The sequence below is a fragment of the Gracilinanus agilis genome, chromosome 3 (genome assembly GCF_016433145.1).
Source record: "Gracilinanus agilis isolate LMUSP501 chromosome 3, AgileGrace, whole genome shotgun sequence".
Lineage (NCBI taxonomy): Eukaryota > Metazoa > Chordata > Mammalia > Didelphimorphia > Didelphidae > Gracilinanus > Gracilinanus agilis.
The window spans coordinates 526,571,362-526,589,306 of record NC_058132.1 but is presented as its reverse complement, the minus strand read 5'-3'; the positions used below and the strand labels follow the sequence as shown (position 1 = coordinate 526,589,306).

Below are 17,945 nucleotides of genomic sequence, written 5' to 3'. Positions count from 1 at the left end.
AGATATAGCATTATATATATATATATATATATATATATATATATATAGAGAGAGAGAGAGAGAGAGAGAGAGAGAGAGAGAGAGAGGGGGGAAGGATACGTCTCTTTTCCTGACAGAGCAAAATGGTACTGCCAAGTATATCACTAAGGTCAACTTTAGAAACATAGATTCAAGCAATAGGGGACAAAAAAATTGGGGTATCCCCTACCTAGGCTAGATAATTAAGAAAAAATTTCCTTTTAGTCTTGTCAAAAAGAAGTCTTTCTCCTTCAGGAGGTACTAAGCCAGTCTAGGCAGTTATCTATGTATCAGCTCCTTTTCAATTAGGAAATAAATGTTTTAAAGCTCTAAAAACACTAAAGGACAGCTGCCAAGTCCTCATTCTGACTCAGTGGCCTACTTTCTCCATAATGAAATGTTGTTTATGTCACAACTTTCCGGGTTCTCTAAGTTCCCTTCCATAAGACAAAGACAATTGGAGAATTATTTGTGAAGCCAAAGGCAGCGAAGGAAGAAGGAAAGCACAGAATATAAAAGTTAGTCCTCTCCAAATTGGGGAAAGAGGGAAAGGATGAATTTGCTTTAAAAAACAGTAATTAGCTAATGGACCAAGTGTATCAGTCAACAGAAAACAAATTATGCTATCTTCAAGATCCATCGCTGATAACAAGTTAGTTACCTGGATAGCCCCCAAGATTCCTACTGGTTTATATGGGATTCTCTGAAGGAGGTAAGCTTACTGAAAACAAAGCTGAGAAGAGATGTCATAAAGATGGAGAAACAACTTCTAAGAACTATTCAGACAAGAAAAGGTTATTGAGAACACAATAGAGAATTTAGCAAAAAGATGTAAGGATAGGGGAATATAAATGGTATTTTAAGAGTTCTAGATCACAGAAGGGCAAAGCTTATGGGTATGAGCTGTGTGCAACTGAAGTGAGACAGAGAAGTAAATCACTGAGCACACTGAGGAACTAGAGGTAAGGGTATCTGAGAAAACACCAGCATGTATACTAAAGTCTTTAAATACAAATACAAGGACAATGGAAAGCAATTCAAGGTTTTCAAGCAGGTAAATAGCATAGTCCCCTATGTGAAGGGGAAATAACTGGCAGTAGTTTGTGTTAAGAGATTTGAGAGGCAAGAGACTTTAGGCAAGAAGAGATGGTGAGAGACTCAAGTATGGAGGCAGTAGTGAGAGTAGAGAAGTAGGGTCAAATGAGAAAGATTTACAGAGGTAAAAGCAATCCGTGACAAGAAACTAAATGGGGAAAATGGGCAAAGGGCAAAGGTTGAGGAAGTTCTGAGCCTTCTTAGGTTGGAGAAAGATCTACTATCATCTCAAAAGGTCAAGTCAAAAATTATAGCTGGTGGATTACACATATATCTTCATCACTATTGTTCAACATCTTTCATTGGGGACTGGTGGGGGGAAGCACTCCTTAGCCAGCTTAGGTGTTTATTAATATTTCATGTCCAGGAAAGGTCAGTTCAGCAAGTTAGACCACTGTGCTCATGAGACCCGGGCCATGAGTTCAAATGCTCTACAGGTAAGTTAGCACCACTTTGTTACATAGCCACTATTATATACTCTGGGCAGGCATCTCACAAACGCACAGTAATGGTCAGAAAGTGAATAAAATCACAGTATAGAGGGGGTAAAAATGGATATATCACCATTTAAGGGAAAAAACCACCAAAGGAATAAGCCTAGTACCCGCATCATCCATATGTGAAGAATAATATATCATTTATGATAAAACCCCTGGGTAAACTGGGGTTTCTGATTATGTGTGGTTCTGACTCATACATGTCATAAGCAGGCAGAGATAATTAAGGGCTGGCTTTGTCCCATCACGATTTTCCTTAATTGTCTCCTCGTTCCAACCCCCTGGGGCTTCACTTTGGTCAAAGCTTTCTTTGGCTTAGAAAGCATAGTCAGAGTGCTTCATCACTAAAAGAAAGGTACATGAAGTCACCCTAGAGCCTTGAGTCAGATAAAGGTGAAGCAGTTCAGTAAGAATGATTTGCTGAGTAAGAAGAAATGTATTACAATTTTGTCTGACATTGGTAAGGAACTTATGGGAATACTGAGTGTGGCCAACTACTAAAGATAATGGGTGATGAGAACATCATTAAGAGCATATTTCAGCAAAAGCATTAAATGCACTTAAATAGCAAATGTGCCTTAAATAATAAAGAGAAAATCACTGAAAGGAAGATTGCCCATAATGAAGCAGACCTTCAAATAATAGTCAACATATCCATAAGGCAATGAAAATGGCACTTAACATCTACAAGAGTAAGGCACTTCATCAAAAAGTTCCTCCACAGAAGGCCATAATTCCAATTGTTAATAGTTCTAAAGAGGCCCTAGAGAACATAATCTATTTCCCATACCTAAGAATTGCTCTCACAGAAGCCTGGCCATAATGAAAAAATTCCATATTCCCTTAAATGTGTCAGGGAAGCTTTTAAATAGAACTACTACATTTGAACTCCTAATGCCTCAGTCCCCAATGTGAACATATGAATAAGGGAAACTGGCACTAACTCTGATGAAGCAGATAAACCAGACCAAATATAGGAGAAATCTAGGATGAAGAGAATACAATCTTATAAAAACAAGTGATTAATTTTCAAAATATTTGGAAGGGATTTAAAAAAAGTAGATTCATATAATACAACTTTTTAAAGTAATTAAGAAGATACCAAAAACTATATATTCATATGCCTACTTCCTCATACTTATAATATCTTTGTCAAAATGATCTCCACACAGATCAAGAACATCCTTGAAAAAAAAATATGAAGAGAAGAACCTGGCAGATTTTTGTAAGTGATTTCCTATAGCAACAGACATCTTTTAACCCTACAACTGACAGATTCCAAAATGTTTACATGTCAATCAGAAAAAAAAAGTATTTGATTTGAAAAAGCCAGATGGAACTATAAAGATTCTCTTCCTACAAGAACTACATGAGATTCTTTAATAGACAGAACCACAGATAAAACTTCAATGATTTTTTTTCATTATTAATAACAAGTGAGGCATAAAACAGGAAGACTGGTGAACATCATATGATCATAGATTTAAAATTGGAGAAGGATCTCAGAGGCCATTTTTTATAGATAAGAAACTCAAGGCCAAAATGTATTTACCATAGTCATAGAAGATGGGTTATATAACATCTACCTGGAAAATGAATTTCTTACAGGCATTTTTTCTAGGAAGGCTTCCCCCTTATATTATGCCCTTCAAATATGTCTCCTCATAGATGACATTGTACTGATTAAAACACTATGCCCCAAAGTCTCTTAAATGAGATTTAAAATGATTCATGAATGTAGAATTCCTTAAGTAGAAGGTATGGATGGGCAGTCCACTGAGCAAGACCTTTGGCATACGTACAAATGGACAATGAGCTGGGCCCAGAAATGGAAAAAGAGAAAGAAAATGGGCTAGACGGTATTTGGGAAATGGTACAGCACTTCTCATATCCCAAGCTGCTATATAACACAAAGGTCGTCTTTTTTAAAACCAATATTCTTCTGGTACAAGAGACATCACTGACAGTAGGAGATGGCCTCCAAGTCAGAAAAACTCAGGTTCCAGATCTCCTCTCAGATACTATATGGCCTCGGGCAACTGCATAATCTCTCAGTCCTACCTTTTCAAGGCCATATGTTGAAAATTAGCTGCTGAATCTGACTGAGAAAGGAAGTTTCTTATATCAGAAAGTCACAACTCTAGATCACACCCCATTTCCCTCCATCCCCCCCAAAACCCCTCCTACCTTTTTCAATGTGAAAGAGAATTCTTTACACTATTGTCTATCTTGAGTTAACACTAACTTAAGTACCCCTACTTAGTAGCTCACTAGACTGAAGACAGGATAAACTCTCCTTTGTCTACTTTTAAATTGAATCAATAAAAGATTGAACACCCTACTTAGTACTAGGTGAGAAGCTAGCAAGGTACTTAGAGCATTCACAAGTCACTTACTTAGAGAGCTCTACCCTTTTAATTCAGTCCCAAACTTGTGAGTCCTATAATCAGAGTTGAAACCTTCAGAGGATGAGAGGTGTAAATACCACAAACACCACTCCCTGGGCAGTGCTACACAATTTGGAAACTGTGATTGCACCCTGTGAAGAGGGGCAGGGTCAAGAAGTTACCATAAAAGCAAGCCCTGAACTCCCTCAGAGTAGACTGTCTTTGAGAAGATAAGTCTGAAGAGAGTATCTTCTGGAGATAGCCTTTGAGGGAGCTTCACTGGACACTGTGGCTTGGATCATGGGCTTGGAGCTAGGCTTGAACTTAGACTCTGACTCTTGGATTACTTCATTGGGTGAGTGAAAGGCTGACTCCTTTCCTAGTTATCCTAAGAGACTAACTTCCATCTTGGAGGAGGCCGCGTGGTTACTCACCACCAGCCTTCCTAGTTGAGAGCTAATTAATCTCTGCCTGGATTAAGCAGACCAGAAGTAAACATTTAGGTTGATAGGATAGATAACTTCTCTAACCTCTTCATATTTCTCTATTTTATTGTTTCCTCTCCATTTTGTAAAAATTTGTAAATAAATTTCTGATTTAAGATATAATAAATATTAGCAACCACATAATTTAATAAAATTATTGTCCAATCATTAAATTTAACCCTTACACAATCAACCAATATCGTAACCTTTAGAGAATCAAGATTGTGGGTAGCAAACATAAAAAAATAAAAACCAAAAGAGAAAGATTAATGGTGAGTATAACTAGACTGATACTATATACTGCCAATAATGTCCTGTCTGCAACAAGTGGCATAAAGGACATCACCAAGAAATGTACAATCTGAAAGGATATAGGCCATTTAGTAAAAGTGATGGCTAACAAAACGTATCTTTGGGGGTACATTGATATCCAATGATTAGATGACCTATAAAAATCAAGAGCATGCTGACTTGTTATGATCTTATAATTTTTAGAGACTAGAGAAAAGTCACTATTCTAGAATATTAGGTAGGTCTTAAAAAAAAAAAGAATACTTGAACAAGAATAGCATTGAATGAGAAGATGTGGAAGGGTCACTCTAGAATTCTGCACTCTAGAATGAATACTCTTATGAATGGATCCATTGCAACACTCAAAAAGTATGTTACTAAGAGAAAGAAAAGGATAATATTTCTCTGAGGATTATCAATAGCTCCTGTACGAACTGAAATTCTCCTCCAGAGAGTAGACTCAGCCACTCAAAGTAACAACTCTTTTAAAGCACTTCTTTAAAAAAAAAAAAAAAGACACAGTGGTCTGCTTATATATTAATAAGGCAACAACTATTAAATGTTGGAATAAATTGTAAACCAACGACAAGCTAGCTGTAAAGCAAAGTGATGTAATCAATATCCTGAGAATTGATAGAAAAGAAGAGTTGAGACTTCAGCTATATTCTTCTTAACTTCTTCCCAGGCTCATTTCACAAAAAAATTAGGTCATCAGGTAGGGAACCTACCAGTTCTGAAGATTGGTGAACGCTGTCAAAGTGAACAGTAAGTTAATTGAAGAGTTTTGTTTGGGGTTTATTTTGGCTTTTTTGTTTTTTAAAATAAATTAAGAAGTAGGTATTATAGTCTGTTTCAAGGCTGCTCTAAAAGAAGGTTTTGCTATAAGTTACATCAAATCGTGTTCTGATTTTACCTTTGAATCATAGGCAGATTGCTTAATGACTTCAGGTGCCATCCAAAATGGGGTGCCCACAAAGGTGTTTCTTTTTATTTGGGTATCTGTCAGCTGCCCGGCTACTCCAAAATCAGCAAGTTTCACTTCCCCTTGTTCAGAGAGCAGAACATTTGCAGCTAGGAAAAAAAAACAAAAAGAAAAAGAAAAACATGCAATGCCTTGTGACATCTTGTGTAAGTTGGCAAATACAATTCAATACTAGCCCTACTTTTGTTTCTCAAAGCTATAGAGCTGACATCTCAATCCATCTATAAAGATTCTTCATGATAGGGATCAAGTCTTACACACTTTTCTATGTATAAATCTTTACACCACATCACCCACCTCTTCCCAACAAAAGCCAGCAGCAATGCTCTGTACATGGCACACATAAGGAAAAAATGCAAGGCTTATTTGCTGAAAAAGGATCCTGCTGAAAACAGAGAGCGCTGGAGAGCTTTGACAGAGTTCACATTCAGACTTTTTCCTCAGCTGTTTGATAAACTACCCCGAATTTAAGGGAATAAAAAGCAACATGCTTTTCTTACCTTTGATATCTCGGTGAATTTTCTTTTCTGAATGCAAGTAATCAAGTCCTTTCAGGATTTCTCTTAATATAGTAGCAATCTGAGTTTCATCTAGAGCACCAGGTTCTAACTATCAGAAACATAAATTGGTGAGAGTCATTAAAATGGCACTTTTAATCACAAAGTAATTTGACTAGGGTGAGGAAAAATAATGTGACAGACTCCAGACAACTTGTAATTCATGTCTCTACAGGGTTTTAAGCTTTATAAATGCTTTCCCAACAACAAACCTGGGGAAGGAATTATAGTCTTAGAGTTAAGGTCACAAAGTCAGAATAAGTGAGAGGCAGGACTTGAGCCCAGGGATTCCTAATTCTAAAGGAAGCTCTAAATATACTACTCCACACTGTCTTTCAAGGAAGGTATTATCATTTCCATTTTCCAGATGAGTAAGGATATCCATAGTATCTTTTCTACCTCAATAAACTTTTTAACCAAAATTATTAAAGGGGGGAATCATGAAAAAAGTTCCTTTTTCTGCCCTAGAAAATGTTTTGAATAGATTGCTAATGGGATGGCTAGCTCTCAGACTAGAGGACTGAATCTGAGAGAAGATAAAGAAATAATTTTTATGTCTATTGTTTCAGTGAACTGCATGATCTGTTGCAATCCTTATTAAGTTCTAACCCTCTACTACTATACCAGAGGGAACCAGGTAGAACCAAAAGGCCAAAAGGCATAATCCTAACATATGACCTAGAAACCAGGAAACCAAGGCATGTCAAGAAATTCAAAGGGCCTATCTTATGCCTTTGAAAAAGCTTTGTTGAGTTATACCATCTTTGATTATCTTACAAAAAGGAAATGTGTATCTTCTATGCTAAATAAAAATATTTCTACCAGTCCAAAAAAAAGGTGGGGAGGGGCATGAGAAGCATGGTTTACTGTGTTTGTAGCATACCCAAATTGGGGGGTTTTGGGGGGAGGGTGTGACCACACATGGTGGCAACATTGAGTTTAAAAGTCACAAATGTTTAATCTATGCAAGGTCAAATATCAAAGCACTCAAAAAATGGAGGCTTGCCTGGAACAAACTGTTCACTTTTTGTGAACATATACTTGTAGTTACAGAAACAGAACTTGTGGAAGGGTTGAACAGGGTTCGGGGTAGGGAGACAGGGAAAAATCCACAGACTCATGGTAAGGCTAAAGCAACTGAGAGTAAAATAATTCAAGGAAAGAAACTCTTTAGTCCCTCTGTTCCATTAAACTTGCTTAAGAAGTGGTTCAACTATTAATACTTATTAATATTTCCTTTAAGGCAAATAGTAACTATAGACACATTTAGCATGACCACCATATGATGATAATGATGACGACAACAAAGAGCTTGAATATCATTTAAGGTTTGCAGAGCACTTTATAAATATCTCATTTTATACTCACAATAACTTTGGAAGGTGGGTGGTATTATCTCCATTTTATAAATGAGGAAACTGAGGAAAGCAGGCCTAAAATGGCTTGCCCACTCATAAATACAGTTGGTAAGAACCTGAGATAGGATTTGAAATCTGCTAATTGCAGTTTCAATGCTCTTTCTACTGAATTTATTTAGTGTTCTATGTGTGCTTTTGAGTATATAATGGATTTACAGCATAATTCGCTGACCAAAAGAAAGCTGGAAAAGCATAATATGGAAATTAATCAGAAATTTAAAAAAATGTGGGGAGCAGGGTGAAATGTCTCAAAAAACTATTAATATAATAACAATTCTGTACCACTTTTCTTATAATTTGTGACAAGAATACTTTGTTCTTGATAGACTTTTTCCACTGTGAGAATTATTGTTTCCTTAGTCTTATTAGTACTTGTATTGATCTTGTGAAGCAATGTCAAACAAGCATTTTATAGATAAGAGGTAAAAAAAAGAAAATATGAATGACTGGGTCAACTAGTCACTGCCACAACCCAAACTTAAAGAGCCAAGAAGTGAAATTTTCACTAATTGTATAAAGTATTTCCCAGAGAAACTAGACCTAAAACCTAAACATGGATATCACAGACTATAAAACAGTAGATGAGGCCATAAATTAGGTAGGGCTAGAGAAACCCAGAAATTCAATATTCATCTTCAACAGACTTTCCATTAGAGTCTATATGTAGCTAGCAATGCCCTTACTTGTATTTCTAAAATCCAGTAGTCTATAGTTTTGCACATGTATGATGAGCACATTTCAGTGAACAAAAAGTGCCTTAATGTCACGTACTTTTACTCAAATAAAAATAGTATCTGCAGTAAAGCCAGAAGGAAACGAAACTAAAATATTCATTCTAAGGTCAAATGCATTACTGATAAATCCACAGTTGTGTCGATAAACATAGACTGCTCTATTTATATACTTCATTTCTTTCTTCAAGGAAAACACCATGAGAGGCCTACTTTGTATTATAACATGTTCCTGAAAAGTTGTGTAAATCAAATTTTTTAAGACTGAATCATTTTCTCAGTGCTATACAGTATAATTTCACAGATATTGTGGCTTTTGTTTCTATTGATAATCACCTCCTTTCAAAGCTATGAACTTTGATAATCACAGGGCACCATTTAGCTGAAAACCTCATTTTGCAATTAACCATGTTAGGGCCCTTTCTGAATGTGTTGCTTGGGAGTCTAGAATTTCCACCACTACTGCTAATTGTACTAACCTAGATTCTTACATAATTTGATTTTCTTAAAGGAAGGTAAGGTTATATGAACAAACAACTCATTTGTTCTAACAATCTTCCATCTGATTTTACTTCTGGAACTGAGGCAAAATGCCAGTGATTTATCAATGTACTTATAATATACTGCTCAAGTTGGCTCTCATTCATTCCCTACTATAATTTCATCTTCATTTCACCTATTTTTGAGTTTGCTGAACAATAAAAAGTTGATTGGCTCCATTCTGAATATCAGTTTATAACAAGAAAGAAAAAAATGCATAAATAGTCATTCTATATCAACTTGAAATATTGTGGTTTTTTGTACCCAATTCACTGATAGACTTGTATAGTAATAAGAGGCAAAAGCAATGGAGATGAAAATATTCAAAGATAAATGAAATAAAAACTATGGTTCCCATTTCCTACCCCATCAAACCAAATCAGAGGCTAAAAGAGGCAAGTGGTATAATGGGGTAAGTGCTGGACTTTGAATCAAGAAACTTTAGTTCAAATCTCAGCTCCAAAACTAGCTGTTACCACAAATAAGCTCTTAAACTTCTCTAATCTGCTAGTCTCCTTATCTATAAAATGGGTAAAATAATATTTGTACAATCTACCCCAGGGAGTCACTGTGAGGAAAATACTTCATAAACCTTAAAGTGCTCCATGTGTGTGAGTTGTTAAGATAGGAAATATTATTGCCTCATGGAATTTTACCTGCTCCTATTTCCAGTTTCTGGTGAAGGTGCTAATTCTAATGATGAGTAAAAAAATAGCTAAGTAGCATGCAATCACAATGGAGGACCAAAGTAGATAATATGGCCCTGAGTTGCCTACATGCCCTGTTGACTCAAAATGTACATTTTACTGGTTCAATTAAAGTACAAAGCGAACTGGTCAATTTTAGCATTTTCTAACAATATCACTTTCTGGGAAAGGAAAAAAAATGCTTCTATTAAATTATTTTATTTGCAAAGGTATTTAAATGCAAATATGAATTATTTTATCTGCAGAAGTATTCAGTAAATACTCAAATATGTGGCTTATTAAAAATTAAGATCACAATGATAACCCAATTTTTATGTAGTATAAAAGAGAAAAAGAGAATACCAGATTACTGTCACTTCTATAGAGTAGAACATCAAAAACAAGTTGGTCACTTCAAACAAATTTACAGGAAATCCTTGCCCTCATGAAAACATTCCATGCAGTTTGCTTCCTTTGCCTCCTTTGGGGAAGGCTGTGAGATTATACATTTTTCAGTTGGTCACATGCCCTGACCTGAAGCTTGTGACTAAGTGTGATCAATGAGAGCAGCAGGGTGCTTTCTCAATTAGATTCCCAGGCTGTCACTTTGCCCTTCTGATTGATCCACTAATCAGCTAAAACCATTTCAGTCTCTGGTTTCAATCACAGTGAGCTTTAATTTACTGGCATTCAATAATTTAAAGTAAGAATTCATGAACTGAAACAGTAACTCCTGCTTAATGAAGGCCTCATGTATTTATTCAATACTGAAAAATCTTTAAGCTCATTTCCTCACATTTATTATAATTTTTAACTAATAATTTGTCTTTTTTTGGTTCCTGGTTTTTAATTTCTTTGTTACATTAAAATTCCTATGTTATCTATTTACCTCCCCTTCCCACACCAGAGAAAACATTATTTGACCTCCAAAAAAGTATATGTAAAACTGTGCCTTGCCTGTGGCCTACTCTTCTATTCCAGTTTAATTTCTTCTTTTTGACATCTTTTTTCTAGTGACTATGATGCCTCCAAAGACTTCAGCATTTAGTTCATGGTATAACAAAAAGAACTTTGGGTGTGGAATTTAAAAACTTAGTAAGTGATGGCAAACCTTTTAGAGCCCGAGGGCCCAAACTGCCACTCTCCCGCCACATGTGAGTCCCACCTTACCCCATACAGGGAGGGAGGAGGTGCTCACATTGGTCCGCTGGGCAGAGGATGGGAGAAGTATCTTCAGGCATGGTGGAGAGGGGGAGGGGAGGAGCCCCCTCTAGCATGCATGCCATAGGTTTGCCAACATGGAACTAGGTTAACATCCCAGCTCCATCATTTACTAGCTCTATGAACACGGCCACATTATTTCCCTTCCCTAGTTCTTTCTTTCTTCATTTGGAAAATGAGGGGGTTGGAACACACTTTCTCCAAGATCCCTTCCAGCTCAAAACTACTATCTAATGAAATCCAACAACATTTATTAAATGCTTACGTGTACTGTGCTAGGCACTGAGGATAAAAAAAATAAAATGAAAAGCAGTCCCCCACCCTGAGGAAGCTTTTATTCTACTGGATAATTTCACCTTAATTTTTATGTGTCCATCTGAAAGAAGGGAAAGAAAATTCAAGCTTCTCATGCCCAAGACACTTAGAATCTGTCTATTTATACTTGCCCCACTCAAAGTCTCAAAATCTTCATCTTTAAAAGTAGGGTAGAGAGGCATAATGTCAGGTGGTCTGGGTTGAAGACCCACCTAGACAACTGAGATTATAAAAGGATAAACAAATGCATCGTTGGAGGGAAATCACAAGTTTGCTCTATGAAAAAAAGTGGAAATAATCCCACCTATAGTACCTACCCCAAGTTCTGTGAGAACAAAGAACTTAATAAGCCTTAAAGCACTACATGAATATTACTGTTATTACCATCAATATCATCATCTAAGGTCTATTTCATATAATAAACTTTGATTTTTACAATAAAAAAAATCACATGAAGCTGTCATAGGAATTAAATGGAAAAAAAGTTTTGAAGGGGTCAAGACAGTTTTTAGTCCCCATAACAAAATGATATAAATCTATATTTACATTTATGTGAGGGCAGCAGGAGGACAGCCAGAGGCCTCCATTGAGCAAAGCTCTGGGGTAGCCATAATTCAGCTAAAGTCAGACACGTAGCTCATTCCTCAGGTGAGGCTTCAACCCCTCTTTCTCCTCCCCCTTTGCTGAAACTGTATGTTCCTACCAAAAGCTACTGATGTACACATTATCTGGGAACCTGGGTTAGATGGTTACATATTGACATACTGATTTATCAGCCTATAGAAAACTCCAGATTCGATGATGTAAACTGACATGCACTGTATATGTGAAGAGTTTACCTAATCCCTCAGTCTGTTCAAATCTGTCTATAAATAAGAAGCTGTGATCAATAAACTTTGTAGTGATTTGCTACCAGTTTGTCTCTGGCCCTCCTGATCCCAAAACCTATTTTCTCATCTCCCCCATCCCATCCTGGGGACCCTTCAATTATTTGATAGAGCTTGTCTCTATCACATTTATACTATATTAATTATAGATAAATGACAAGAATGGTCATCAAGCACAATGGTACCTCATACATTTGCTCTGTCAGCACAGAAAATGATTGATTCAATTTAGTTTGTTCTTGGCATATGATCATCAATCTTTAAATAAACAAAGTTTCTCCTGAGTGTAAAATGGATATTCCAGACTTCGGATATGCGACTCTGCTTCTGCTTGAACGGCTCAGACACAATCTAATCCAATCTCCTCATTTTACAGATGAAGACACAGATGTATAAACGGGTTCAGTGCCTTCTTGTAATAAGTGAAAGCCCCAAGATTCCAATCCAGGTTCTCTGATTTCCAATCCAGCCTAATTCTCACTGTATTACATGCCTCTCTTAACCAGGATTCAAATAGCATTGTAGAGCTGAAAGGGACTTTAGAGATTATGTAGTTCAACATCCATCCTTTGGTTCTCCTATTTTACAGTCTCAGTGAAGTCCCAAAACTAAACAGTGAGAGAGCTATGAAGACCTGGGTTCAAATCCAGCATCAGACATGTACTAGCTGTGTGATTCTGGGCAAGTCCCTTAATCTGTCTACCTTAGTTTCCTTATTTGTAAACTGGAGTTAATAATAGCACCTGCCTCCCAGGGTTGTTATTTACATATGATATATTTAAGTACTTTACAAACCTTAAAATGCTACACAAATGCCATCTGTTGTTATTTAGCATTCTATCTACAGGCATAAAAAATTACTTAAAACATATTATTAGAATTTCTTATAGTAATCTGAAAAGAACTCTGCTTGAAGGAAAGAAAATGGACTGCAGATCTCGTAAGGCAGTGGTGTGAAACTCAAATAGAAACGGATCTCTGCAGGCTGAATACTTTTAGGAAACTGAAAATTACCATTATCCATGTTGTATTGTTTTATTGTTAAATATTTCTCAATTACATTATAATTTGGTTCTTCTATTCTCAGAAGAGTTTTGAGGCTACATATGGCTTGTGGGCAGAGTTTGACACCTCTGGTCTTCTCTCTGTTCTTGGGATTTGAGAATAAAAACTATAAAATTCAAAAAGGTGAATGAATGGTCTTATCACAACTGAAAAATAGCATAATATAGTGGGGAAAAGTCTGAAATTGGAGTCAGAATATCTAGGGTCAGATCCTGGGTCTACTTACCCTTCTCTTATTAAACCCAACTATTAATCCATATCTACTCCTCAATTCTATCCCAAGCCATCTCCCTTGCACTGGCCACTCTCTTCTTTTACCCATTTTGACCCCCATCAACAAATTCAATTCTTTACTGTCTTCCTCTCAAATTCCTAGTCCCCTCATCATTTTGCCAACTTCACTTTACCAATAACAAGGTACAATAGGTGGGATTATTTCCACTTTTTTTCATGGATGCTTCAAGATACTTTACTCTTACACACAGGCTATTGAATAAAGGCAGAGAAAAATCAACACAACCATTTGGAGTATACTAAAAATTTATTTTACATAGCTTCAACTGAGTCCTTATTACTGCTACTTAATCCAGCTGTTCCCCAGGATATAAAAATAGCAGATCTGCTACAAGAGGAGTTCAAATATAGTCAAATATGATCACCCAAGAGATAAAAGAGTGAACATAAGCTTACCCAAATAAACTACCCAAAAAAGGAGAACCTAAAAAGCTTTAGTAATAGAAAAGAACCCTCTAACATAATAGAAAATCCCTACTTAAAGAAATACCACAGTAGATGAGAAGGGGATTAATGACAAAATATCTGTCATAACATTGAGGTATTAGCTTCTAGTTCCCAAATTTACCCATTATATCTTGTCACTACTACTACAAAAATAATAATAAAAAAAATAAAATAGAAATAATAGCAAATATTTGTATACAGTGCTTTAAAGGTAACAAAGCATTTTGTAGATAGTATCTGCCATTGAAGGACAGTATCCCCATTTTACAGACTGGGAACAGAGGGTTGGAGTGGTTGATTCATTTATTTATTTATTTTTTTGAGCCCTTGTACTTCGGTGTATTGTCTCATAGCTGGAAGATTGGTAAGGGTGGGCAATGGGGGTCAAGTGACTTGCCCAGGGTCACACAGCTGGGAAGTGGCTGAGGCCGGGTTTGAACCTAGGACCTCCTGTCTCTAGGCCTGGCTCTCAATCCACTGAGCTACCCAGCTGCCCCGGGAGTGGTTGATTTATTTATGGTCAAATAGGCTCCTCCTCTCCCACACCCACCCAATGTGTGTCTACTTTTGATACAGTCTCAGAAAGTCCTAAATGAGGATAGGTTTTGTGGCTTGTTCAGTTGTGTCCAACTCCTTATGATCCCATATGGGGTTTTCTTGGCAAAAATACTGGAGTGGTCTCCCATTTCCTTCTCCACTGTAGTCGAAAGAGGTTGTAAGTAAAATCTTTTATAAGATTCAAGACTGCTGTGAATGTGTGACCTCTTCTCAGAATGTATTTTAATTTCCTATCCCCCACCCACGTACCTGATTTCAATACAAACCAAATTAATAACCTATTCTTCCTCCTTCCCAAGTGTCATAGGCTATATGATCTCCAGAGGAGCCAGTATATAAATTTAGGTTAAGGGTTCTAAATTTGGGGGGCCTGTGGAAAGATTTCAAGCTATTCCCTAAACTTATTGGGGGGTAGGGGTGACAGTTGTTAATATCTTTATTTGCAATAATCTCCAACCAAAATGGGGCATTTCTTTCAACTATTTAAAGTTTTTGTTCTAAGGATCCCATAGGATTTACCAGAATGCCAAAGGGCTCTGAAAACAACAAGATTAATAACTCTAGATCTAGAAAAACTAACTTTACCTTACCATAAAAGGCAGAACCAGGTACTACTAGCTAGAATATCTGTACCGGGAAAGCACAAGACCCACTGCCATCTCCAGAAGTGTGGAATATCAGGTCAGTGCTGGATAGCCCAAGCCCAGGGGAGAAAACCTGTATGGGTTAATTAGAGAAGGCACTTGAAGGCCGCCAAATGCCTGTGGGTCCATGCCCAGAGAGGTTATACTAGGGGAAACAACTGACAACTACTCATTCACTGACTGTTGGAAACCTTGGAAGAGAGCTTGCTTGTAGAGGTCTGAGAAATAGGTGCCTAAGGAAGGCTGAAACTTCCATAAACAGATCATTACTAATGACCTTGCCAAAAAGAATTTGCATCAGCTGCAGATGTGGGGCACTCCTCTTGGATAAGACGAGGCTAGTCAACTGAGCTACAGGACTAGAAACATCAAGAGTTCAGTCAAAAAAAGATAAACTGAGAAATGTCAAGTATCCATGACTCGACATGTGTATGGAAAACCTTGATTTAAATTTGTTACAAATTTAAAATCCTGTACATTTTCCCCTATCTTTGTAACTATAAATTAATCCCAACCCTCCAATATATTTTTACATTTCAATCTAAGAAAAGTAGTGTAGCACAACAGGCAGAATACCAGCCTCAAAGCAAGGAAGACGGGTTCAAGTGTAGCCTCTCAGACTACTTACTATGTGTATACTTACTGCTTACTATGTTACCTGGGCAACTCTTAGTGCTCAAAAAGCAACTCTCAAAGACCTAAGTAGCCAAGAACTGGTGGAGGGAGAGTCTCCATCTAAGAGTTCCCTAGCCTAGTAAAATCATCAGTCCAGTTCCTATCCCTATCAAAGTAAAATCCTTAAAAAGATCTAAAGGAAGGTTTGTGAATAGGAGGCCATACTCTCCAACTCCAAAAAAAAAAATCACATAAAATTCAGTGCAATATCAGTTATAAGCTGTGACAAAAGAAATAGCCATGTGCCAGTGATAGTCTAACCAGGTTTTCCCCATTATCTTAAGGGATGGTCCTTCAAAATAGAAAAAAATTCTATTTACTTTTGAAACATCATTCAGATAGTACAGTAACTTGCTCAGATGTAATGGTATGATAGTCAGGTATATGAAGGATGAAAATCACTATCATTACTAGGTCTTCAGTCAGGGATATAAATAGGTCACCTGATTTGGGAAAAACTGTTTGTTGTTGTTGTGTTTTTTTAAACCCTTACCTTCTGTCTTGAGAGTCAATACTGTGTATTGGCTCCAAGGCAGAAGAGAGGTAAGGGCTAGGCAACCGGGGTTAAGTGACTTGCCCAGGGTCACACAGCTGGGAAGTGTCTGAGGCCAGATTTGAACCTAGGATCTCCCATCTCTAGGCCTGGCTCTCAATCCACTGAGCTACCCAGCTACCCCTGGGAAAAACTGTTTTGAGGAATGGGTTCATTTGATAACATCTATAAAAAATAAATTGAGTTCAGAAGCAATATCTATTGGGAAATAATTGGGTTCAGTCTGTGTTAAAGTTAAATTACAAACTCCAAGTTCATAATTTCCATAAAGTTTATTAATAATCATTCGAAATAAAGAAAGCAAATAGGTAGAGGTTTAAAGCCTATTTTTCTACTCTTTAAGTCTAACCACGAGTTGATCTTCCTGCATGACTCTCCACCAGCCTCTCGCTCCACCAACCAGGGAAGTAGAGAGCAAGAACCCCCTCGCACCCTGCTCTTATCCTCTCTTTTGACCAAGACCTGTAACCTTTAGTTCTGGGTCATGTTCCTAGGACTCTTCACCTGTGACCCTGTTTGGAGCATTCATGTGACATGCAGACATGCAAATGGGATGGGTCAGATGAGAAGGAAGTTCAGGAAGTTCATGACCCTAGAAGGAAGGGGTTCTGACTATGACAAGCTATGGTAAATAATTCTGTTAAGAGCAAGGGGGTGGGGGTGGGGAGAGAGGAGGTATTCCCCTCTGATGTAAATATTACTATTACAAAATGACAGGAGGAAATGGAAATTTAACTATAGCCAACCCCCACCCCAAGTTTTCCTAAGAAAATGTTATATGAGGAAACTCTTAGGATTATATTTACCAGATCTAGTGCAGAGCCTCCACCAAGATATTCCATTATTATCCACAATTTGGTATCCTAGAAAAGAAAATACAAAAGCAGTTTAAGGAAAAAAAAAATAAAGGCTTCTTTCTGAACATAATTTGGAGCTACAGGATTTTATAACTCCATTTAGGAGGTTCAATTTAGAAAGGAATAAGAAACTGTCACAATAACTACTGAACAGTGAACACATTAAAGCAAACCTACTATCAGTAAAACTTCTGCTAATTGGAGGTCAGTCTAGAATTAAAAGGAGTTGAATCAGAGTACCATTCCCTTGTTAGAATTATGATCACATGAATCCCCAAACTTCTTTAGTTTCTCAAGACTCAAAAATGGCCAGATATCCTTAAAAAAATTTTTTTTTTTTTTTTTATGGAGCTGTTAGGTGGTCGAGTGGATAGAGAAGCAGGCCTAGAAACAGGAGGGTCTGGGTTTAAATCTGGCCTCAAATACATTCTAGCTGTGAGACCCTGGGCAAGTCACCTAACCCCCATTGCCTGGCCTTTACCACTATTTTGCTTTAGAACCAATACATAGCAAAAAATTTTCTTTAAAAGCAAAACAGCCATCTCTGAAACAAAAGAATAAAAATGAAAACTAAACTGACAAAATTTTCTCTCAACATGGAAGGTTTTAGCCTGTTTATTGTGCCAAAGTAAAAGAGAGGGCTAGATGGCTGATATCTACAAAAAGTTGGGCTTTTTTGGTACAAAACCAGGAAGGTATTATGGTAGAAATGAAAGGAAAAAGAGAAGATGTCTACAAGATA

The 17,945-nt window shown here is 37.0% G+C and overlaps 1 protein-coding gene across 1 annotated transcript in view; it reads right to left on the bottom strand.

Annotated features, from left to right (window-relative positions):
• STK24 (serine/threonine kinase 24) overlaps positions 1-17,945 on the bottom strand; it is a 137,067-nt gene that overhangs the window by 34,728 nt on the left and 84,394 nt on the right. Inside the window, exons 3-5 of the mRNA XM_044670554.1 lie at positions 17,153-17,209; positions 6,256-6,364; positions 5,687-5,844 (exon numbers count right to left, since the gene is read on the bottom strand). Of these exons, the coding sequence (XP_044526489.1) occupies positions 5,687-5,844; positions 6,256-6,364; positions 17,153-17,209 (324 nt within the window). The remainder of the gene's footprint in view (positions 1-5,686; positions 5,845-6,255; positions 6,365-17,152; positions 17,210-17,945) is intronic.